Below are 8,843 nucleotides of genomic sequence, written 5' to 3' on the forward strand. Positions count from 1 at the left end.
CGTGGCGATTCTTCGGCCGTTGGATTTCTAACGGCTAGTTTTTTTTAACCATTGGATTTCCAATGGTAAAAAATTTTGAATTTCAAACCCAACGGCTAGTGACATGTCAACATCTGGGCCATTCGATTCCTAGATCAACGGTCTAGGATTTTCAGCCAAAAAACATAAAAAAAATAATTTAAAAAAAATGTTAGAATTCTTACTGTTGGCCACGTGTCCAATTTTGGGCTGCTAGATTTCAATATTTTTCAAATCCAACGGTCCAAATTAATTAACTTTATAAAATTATGAAAAAATATATTAAAAATACAGAAAAATTAAAACAAAAAATTAATTTTTTTTTCTATAAATACCTAACCATCATCTCAATATTTTCAACACTTTGAACCAAAGTTTTCATATGTTTTTGTGTGCAAAAAATGGCTACTTAGACGGTCATCGAAGATGTTACATTGTGTGAATGTTGGGTTCAAATTACTCATGACTCGATTACGGGTAATGAGATGCAGTTGCGAGAACTTTGGAGTAGAATTACTAATTTCGTATAATGACACATGGCGTGACAAGATTGGTTAAAAATCCTATCCGAAATTAAAAATAAAATTATTTTTCTATTATTTTATAATAAAAAATTAATAATATTTTAATACGAATTGACTAGACTTTGGGCCAGCTCATTTTTTAGGAGTGGAGATGCATTTGACCAATTACTATTCATTAGGGCCAATTACTATTCATTTGGGTGGATTAAATGGACTTTTGGGCCAGCTTATTTTTTAGGAGTGGAGTTACTCTAAAAGTGAGACTTCTCATGAACAGAGGTCAACTCACACTTTAACATTAATTCATGTACTAACATTATAAAATATTATACAAAAAACATGAGGTGGCGGAAAATTTATGGAGAGTCCAACTTTTGAGGAAGTTCCTTTAACATTTATGTATTACTTAATGCTAATACTCTCATGAAAATTTATTACATAAACTCATGGATCATGAGGTTAATTAAAATAATAAGGGAACTTTAATGAAAAGCTTATGGTACTGTTCACTTTAACGAAAAATCACATTTTTACACTAAAAAGTCAATCCTAGTACTATTCACTTTACCCTTTATTTTGTCCTTATCGTTAAAACTCAAAGTTTTCAAACTTTTTTCATTAGTTTTTCTAAATAATAAATATAGTTATTCATACCAAAGATTGGGCCCAAAATCAGTTGAATGAAAGAGAGGCTACGTTGGCATTCCTCTTGTTGAGTTGGCTCAAATAAGTTGAAGGAGAAGAGAGTCAAGTTTCACATTTATCGACGTGAAATGATTTTCGGACACTCTCCTTTTCCTTGTCCACATGCTTGCTTATTTATGTTGATTGATTATTCTCTGATTTGTTATATCCAAATGCCAGATATAAATAGAGGTGTGCAAGGAAAAGAAAAGGATTGGTGAAAATCACCACCCTTCTGTATTCGACGTAATTTCATATGCAAATTCCTAACGGCGTGTACCAGGTGCCGGCCTGAGTGGTGGCCGTAAAAACCTCTTATACAGATTCTAATGACGCTTAGGTTGTGCGTAAGTGTCGACATGAAGAGCAAAATAGGGCAACGGAGCTTGAGGGAGGTGGAATAGATGACCGGCCATATAATGAGAGTAAATACATTATGGCGAGCACCCGTGCTGGAGTGAGTGGCTTTTTAACCGGCCAATAGAGCCGGTTGCCACTCAGCTCGCACGAGAGAATTAACAAGAAATAAAAATTACACAATGTCAAAGAAAATTACAAGAAGAAAAAGCAACCTCAATTGCAAAATGCAAAAGCGGCTTCTCAGTATTAGAATGGAAGCCTTAACAATAAGCGATGTTCTGTTTACACTCAAATCTCGTCTCTAAACACCAAAAACAATAAATAATATTTTGGTTGGGAAATCTATGGAATTTGGATCCCAACTTAACTAAATAAACTGTAAGTAATGAGAAACTACATGTACATTGTACAATCAACCCCATACTTCATCAAAGGGGTTCCAAAAAAAAAAAAAAAATGAATTAATTATATTTTAAAAATAATAATACATTAGGCTTAATTTGTCATATTAATTAGTTCCTGAATGTCTTGAGTTTCTTTTGGGCTTGTTCAGATTCTTCACTGCTTGCAATTACAGAGTGCTTTTTTCCTAAAGTGCTTGTAGGAATCTCATTTTCCTGCAGAAGAATGCAGACAAGTTTTAGCTGTGGTTGTTATACAAACTGAATTCGATGCGTTTTATGAGACAGCTAGATGAACATGATATACCTTAATCGCGGATTTTGGTATAGGTGATCTTCTGTTTGCTCGCTTCCCTAGCTCGATTTTCACGGAGATACTGGCCTGTGACAAATCCACGCCGGAACTTTGAAGGGCTTGTGTCAGCGTATTCAATAACCTGTCCAATGCCGAAATCCGCTTATGTTATTCACTCATAAATCTAGATGCATCTTCTAAGTAGAGCTTTCAGGGTTTACGGTTTGCACATTTTTGAAATAAGCTCAATAAACTCGAAACATACATGGAAAGACCGATTGAATATGTAACTTAAAGCACAAGAAAACTCACCCTTGGGAGTAGGCACTTGAGATGTTAATTCGGCCGCCTTCAATTGTCAGCTCCTGTTCCTTTAGCTTATCCCTAGTGGCAGTACCATCAGTAGCGCATGATCTCGTCTGACATAACATAGATCGATGCTGAGATGTGTTCTCTGCATCAGATGGCAGTCTAGGTGGAATTGGAGGTACAGCAGCAGCAGCAGCACTACTCCTGACAGGAGCGAAGAGGTTCGGTTGCATTGACAAAGGAAAGGGCATCGACTTGCTTGTTATTCCAGGGTGGTGATCCACGGCTTTGAAGGTGGTTTCAGTACTTGTGTCGGATTCTACAGGGTTCTGTGCGCAGCTTGCAGGGATTGTCGGTGAGACAGAAGTAGGTTTCTCATCGAACTTTGCAGCAAACGGTAATGCAGGACCAGACACACCATTCATGCCTCGAGATTGATCACAGTAACTCTCCTTAAGCTTGTGATTGTTGATCTGTTTCCAGAAGAAAAACAAAGATATTAGTCTACTACTAGTTCACGGTAATGCCACAAAGGATATAAAGGCCTGACTTCTTACCCAAGGCATCAATTTTGCTGGATCATGGTTCCATCCTTGGTATGGACCCTCGTACTTGTTTACCCGTTCCTGTAAAAACTGAATGTATTCGATAACCTGGGAAGCAAAAGATAAAAACCCGGTCATTCAAATCTGAAGTGAAAGGTAAAGGAGGAGATAAATTACGACAATTAATAATTTACGTGCGGTGTACCTCTAATAAAAATGATGCCTTATCTCTCTTTTGATCACTGTGAGGAATGAGCTCTCTCAACATTTGGAATCTGCAAATAACTTTCAAAGGTCAATCTACAATAATGTTAGAAAACCCGCCAAGGAGCTGATCATATGATTTTTATCATGTTAGAAGCTATTGCTTCGGATACATACGAAACTGGCTAAATTTTGGGATTCATCTTGGTTCTTGTAAAATGGGGGTAAAATTTTGGGATTCATCTTGGTTCTTGTAAAATTTTGGGATTCATTTTGGGAGCAGCCTCTCCATAAAATGGGGGTAAGGCTAGCCGACATTCACCTCTCCCAGACCCTGCGTAAAGCGGGAGCCTTGTGCACTGGGTACGACCCTTTTTATCTTGGTTCTTGTAGCATTTCTTATTTCCAAAACATGAATTTTGTATTATATTGAAGAGAAACTTGCCTGTCATTTATTTTGCTTCTTCTTCGCTGCTCGGTTGCAGAATGTTTGGATCGCGGCGTGTTAGCCTTCTGATCAGAGCTCTTATTATCAACGTTTACCCTCAAATCGCCTTCAGAAACACACAAACTCTTCAGTGAAGATGAAAAAATAAAAAATAAAGGATAAGAATAGGGTAAAGAATTTCAAATGAAATTTTATCTAACGAGGAGACGTACTCTTATACGTGGTGGTGGCATTGGTGGTAGTAGTAGAGGTCTCTTTTTTTAGAACAAACTCTTCTTCATCGTCAAGTTCGGCTTCCTGGGCACTACCCTTGGCGGCATACTTCATCATCTCCATGAAGCTTATGTTCTTCTGCCCAGATGACCTGTTGACATTCCAATTATATATATCAAAAACTGCATATATGATATCGAAATCAATCACACGGAGAGTCGAAAGAAAAGTAATATTAGAGTTCGAGATGGCTAGGGACTGACTGAGAACTGAAGCAGCTGCGATGATTGTTGGAAGATGACTGCGCAGGCCGCTCCGAAGAGGTCCATTGCCCTGTCAAAACCCCAGTAACTGCCATGAGTTTCATTTCCATCTTTCGTTTCCTCTCATCGCATTGAAATTTAAGGAACACAAATTATGCACCACATGCAAAAAATACAGATCAAGGTTAATTACCTCTCACGGTACCCAGGGGTCTTTCTCCCACAACATTCTCCTTCCCTGTCTTTCCCTTATTCTTTGCAGATTCTTCCCACAAAGTGAATCCACTTCCGGTGTAAGAACTACAGTTCGAGTTTTCGTCAACGTTTCTCTCGCCACTACTTGCTTGACCGACCGTAAACACCGGCGATCCCTCTGGTTTCGGAACCCTTTGATTAAAATACGAAATGTGACTTATACTGTAAGTCCCAATCCCACCGGGGAGAATATGCTCCACAGAAGTAGTCGGCTGCGCCGCCGCATGAGACGGTTGTTTTTCAGCGGTTGATATCTCAACTGAGGTCTCTTCCTTAGCAATGCATGGCTTTCCCATTCGTTCAAGTGGTCGTAAGAAATCATGTGTTTCAAGGTAGCGTCCTGAAATTACATAAAACCAAAGGTAAGGTGTTGAAAATAGTGTAGCACTAATCCAGATAAGCATTTGCAAATCTTGCTTTACTATCATATATTTTTCTCAAATTTTCTCCTAATAGGAAAATCTTTGACTTTGGAAACTTCGTCATTGAATGATTATATATCATATTTGGACATAGACAGGTGGTCTCATGACAGTCTACCATTTCAGCTTTTTCTGGGCATATGTGATTCACCAGCACCAGTAATCGAACCATGATGTGCAATGTGAAATACGACTCTAAAATTCATCTCAATTAACCACCGGATCACCTGGTGGTGGTTAACATATTGTCAGAATTCAACATAGCCAAATTGCCTAGAGTAGCTTACACACTCCATCTACATTCAAATTCGAATCTTCATTCCCGTTTTAGTTTATATTATAACAGAACATAACTCAAAATATGAAAAACCGAAACATTCTGGATTCAGTTCTCATGATCCAGTTTTTAAGATTCATTTCTCAGATCCAAGATTTGAAGAAAACGTGTTTAAAAACTTTACGCACATAAGTTTTAATATAAAAATTAAACAAAAAAAAATGAGTCGTCAACTTCACAGCCCACGTTTCATACCATGCACCTGCATCGGGCGTGATATGCGACATGTCAAATGTCAAATCATTGCTAACTTCCATGGGTGGGTCCCATCAAGGACCCGACAACATCTCCATCTCGTGCCAATCTAAAGGTGCTGATGGTTAAAGCGTAGCCATTTCCCTTTTCGCATTTGCAGCCAATTTTAACTGTTTCGAGGCTGGCCCACAACATGCATGGCCCAGATTGATAACAACCAGATCCACAGTTCAGTTGCGGTCACGTGCATGCATAATCGTGACCCTCTTATATTTGTCTAATTAAACAAACAAAATACATATTTTATCTCGCGTATTAATTTACACATGCAAATAATCGAAAAAAATAAATAAGAAAAATGATCTTGGGGAGGGAGAAATATATTTTTCAATAGGTCAGGAATATGTTGCGCTACATCATGTGTCATTATATAATTAGTTGAAAATGTTCTTTTTAAGTTTTTAACGAATTGTACTATTACACTTAATCTAGATTCAGTATTTTCGGTGCCCTAAAAAATCTCTATTGAGGCGGAGAAAGAAATTTGTGTTATGAAAGGTTAGTGTTTCTTCTAGTCTTTAATTTGTGTCATGAGTGAAGCTCTCTTTTTTTTTCCGAAATTTTGTAAGATGCAAATTTTGTTCTCAATATTCACGTTGGGTGTTAAATTGTCTGTCTTTGGTTATCCTTTATACTATCTTATACTGTATTTAATAAAGCATCTAATATTTAAAAAAAAAAAATTGTTAATCGTTATGTGAGAAGATTAAAGCAGAAGACAATAAATAATTAGCTACGCGCTACTTAATTCACGCATCGTAGCAAAATAGAAAACTCATCTTGAAAAGAATTAAAGAATTTTACGTTACACCTCGACTAATGTGACGGTATTTCGAATCTATCATGACCTGTAAAAGAGCTCAAACATGCAATAGTAACTAGCTTAAGATACGTTACAATGACATCTCGTTGTACCTAAATTTCTATATGATGTAAACGAAGAATTATAATATTAATATGAAGAAAAAGGAAGGGTACCTTGAGCAGGTGGTCTTGGATCTTGCTGGGCAACTGAATGAGCGCAGAGTGACAGAAAGTCATGCGTCGGTTTTCTTCCTGTACAAAAACTTTGAATTCAAGGTTAAGAATTAAAACACTTTTAATTCCCTTCCCATTTCCTAAAATTTCTTTCCAAAATACAACAAATTAAAAACGAAAACAAATATTTGTTTCCGAAAAATGAAATACCTTCGGTTCCGAACGGCCGAGGCTGCGGAAGCTCCATATCTGTACAGGCCGCGGGGCTGAGATATTATTTTCCCGGAAAATTTGTAATTTTAACGGAAAATTCAGTATCCAAACACTCCAAAATTCACCGGAGTTCAGTGAATTCCGGGATTAATGACACGGAGAGGTTGAAAGTTTTGTTCTTTTTTAACAAATTCTCTCGGCTGCTTCAGCTTCACAGATTCGCGGGGAGCCTTCGAACACCTTCGAAGTAAGAAGGCACATTCGCTTTCGCTTTCAGAAGAGGAGAAGGAAAGAAAAATCCAAGCTTTGATTCGAATTCTCCGAATGCTTTTCGATATCAATTGCTTTGCTTCGCCTGCATAGTTTCAAATTTTCGGCACAAAATCGTCAGTTCTTCCTTGATTTATAATCGGAAAGCAAAAAAATGACCATAAAATGAAAATTCCCCGTATATATCAAGACGATTTGAAGCTTTCAACAATTTATAGAAGAAATCGTTCGAATCGTGTTCGCTTTGATCAGAGTAGTTTGGAATATCGTCTTTCTCTGACGAAAAATAATTTTATTAAAAAAATCAGGAGCTTGAGAGTTACAAACCGATAAACATCCGAATAAAATTTCGAAAAATTCAAATCAACCGAGGGAAGAAAAAATTCGAACCTGCAGTCTCTGCGATTTGAAAATTTCGAATTGTTACAGCAGCTTACGTGACGATTCAGCTCCAGAGTCGAATCTCACTGACGAAAAGTGCTTTGAATTCAGAGCTTGAAAAAGATCTAACAGAAATGCATGAACCGAGAAAAATCGCCTCCGAAATTTCGAGCATGAAAATCTCACCTTTTCGGAAATTCTTATCGGCTCCTTCTCCTTCTTCAAATTTCCGATGACGAACAGTGCGCCGATAGTCGGCACTCTCTCTCTCTCTCTCTCTCTCTCTCTCTCTCTCTCTCTCTCTCTCTCTCTCTCTAAAACTCCATTTCTCTCTCTTGGTGAGCTTGTGAGCTCTTTGGCTGGAGATCTTTCTCTCTCTCTCTCTCCTCTCTTTCTCTCTCTAAAACTCCATTTCTCTCTCTTGGTGAGCTTGTGAGCTCTTTGGCTGGAGATCTTTTATACAGTCTGCTATCCATTGCTTTCTGTATTTTTAATATTTGTTTTGGTTGTTTTCCGTTAGGTGAAACCCGCCGCTGGAATAACGACGTTACGGCAGGGTTGACGTCGTTAAGTGGTTGAAACGGACGTTAATAGGGGCTACTGTTTGATGCCCACTTGTCGCCGTTTAGTCCAACAGGGTAAGCGTTGTTTTTAAAAAATTTTTTGGTAAAAGTTGTTTTTTATTTTTTAATTTATAATTTATGGGTTCACGGAACTTGGATTATTTACTTTTTGGGTTGGAGTTTTTTATATTTTCGGCAATCCCGACTTTTACTTACTCTCTTTATGATTTGGCAAATCCCGAGTTCTGTTCTGTCCGTTTGTCCACATATGAAAATAATCATAGCTTTAATTTTCTTTTCAAAAAAGAGCATTTTTCTTTGACCGCAACTTGACTGTTGAAGATTTCATTTCTTGTTGATAATTAATTACGGTTGAATACGTGTTCAAGTTATGAATTTTTTAATCATAAATTGGACATGTGTCCAGTCGTGATTGGTGATTAGCAGGGGTGATGCTGATTCTTTCAGCAGCCAAGTTCTATTTTTTTCTTTTTTAGATATAGAAATAAAGGGTATTTTTGTTATAATCAAAAAAGAAATTCACAAATCAATTTATACTTTTAAGATTTCGATAGTTTGGCGAGTTGTTCAGGACAGTAAAAATAAGGTAAGCTCATATTATGTCTTGAAATTTTCTTTACGAAATCTATTTTTTGGATTTAGGTAGCTGGTTGATGTACGTATCTAAGAATAATTGTCTAGATTCGAATTCATAATCCATTCTAACAAAGGATAATTGGGTGACTAGTTTAAGAAGTATACTAATCCTAGTATCGTACAAACAACAAATGTTGTGAATTCAACACCTTTTACTAACATGCGTGTTTCCGCTTGCCTGAAAAAATGATCGGGAGTTATATCGCGCCTGCATTACAAGGTGTTGATGCAAGGATGGCGGTCCAAAT

The 8,843-nt window shown here is 37.2% G+C and overlaps 1 protein-coding gene across 3 annotated transcripts; it reads right to left on the minus strand.

The window, feature by feature from the left end:
* Positions 1–1,778: 1,778 nt before the first annotated feature.
* LOC103437924 (transcription factor BIM1-like) lies at positions 1,779–7,841 on the minus strand. Of its 3 annotated transcripts, none has more exons than XM_008376450.4 (13): positions 7,562–7,841; positions 7,385–7,461; positions 6,722–7,079; positions 6,512–6,589; positions 4,458–4,859; positions 4,265–4,334; positions 4,001–4,152; positions 3,786–3,894; positions 3,342–3,411; positions 3,149–3,244; positions 2,595–3,064; positions 2,295–2,424; positions 1,779–2,203 (listed from the first exon to the last, which is right to left on the minus strand). In XM_008376450.4, exons 3-13 carry the CDS (start codon positions 6,756–6,758, stop codon positions 2,099–2,101), a joined length of 1,719 nt encoding a protein of 572 aa, XP_008374672.1. In that variant the 5' UTR covers positions 6,759–7,079; positions 7,385–7,461; positions 7,562–7,841; the 3' UTR covers positions 1,779–2,098. The 3 variants fall into 3 exon arrangements, with proteins under 3 accessions (XP_008374672.1, XP_017188491.1, XP_028959888.1); XM_017333002.3 differs by having other exon boundaries at positions 6,512–6,600; XM_029104055.2 differs by lacking the exons at positions 6,512–6,589; positions 6,722–7,079; positions 7,385–7,461; positions 7,562–7,841 and adding an exon at positions 5,474–5,750.
* Between the last annotated feature and the right edge of the window lie 1,002 nt (positions 7,842–8,843).

This window comes from Malus domestica, chromosome 06, assembly GCF_042453785.1.
Source record: "Malus domestica chromosome 06, GDT2T_hap1".
NCBI lineage: Eukaryota > Viridiplantae > Streptophyta > Magnoliopsida > Rosales > Rosaceae > Malus > Malus domestica.

Excerpts from the sequence above, each read along its gene's own strand:
- LOC103437924 (XM_008376450.4), bottom strand. The coding sequence starts at position 6,758 with ATGGAGCTTCCGCAGCCTCGGCCGTTCGGAACCGAAG. Across the intron at positions 3,895-4,000 it reads TGCCACCACCACGTATAAGA|GCGATTTGAGGGTAAACGTT; the intron begins GTACGTCTCCTC and ends GTGTTTCTGAAG. Across the intron at positions 2,204-2,294 it reads TACCAAAATCCGCGATTAAG|GAAAATGAGATTCCTACAAG; the intron begins GTATATCATGTT and ends ATTCTTCTGCAG.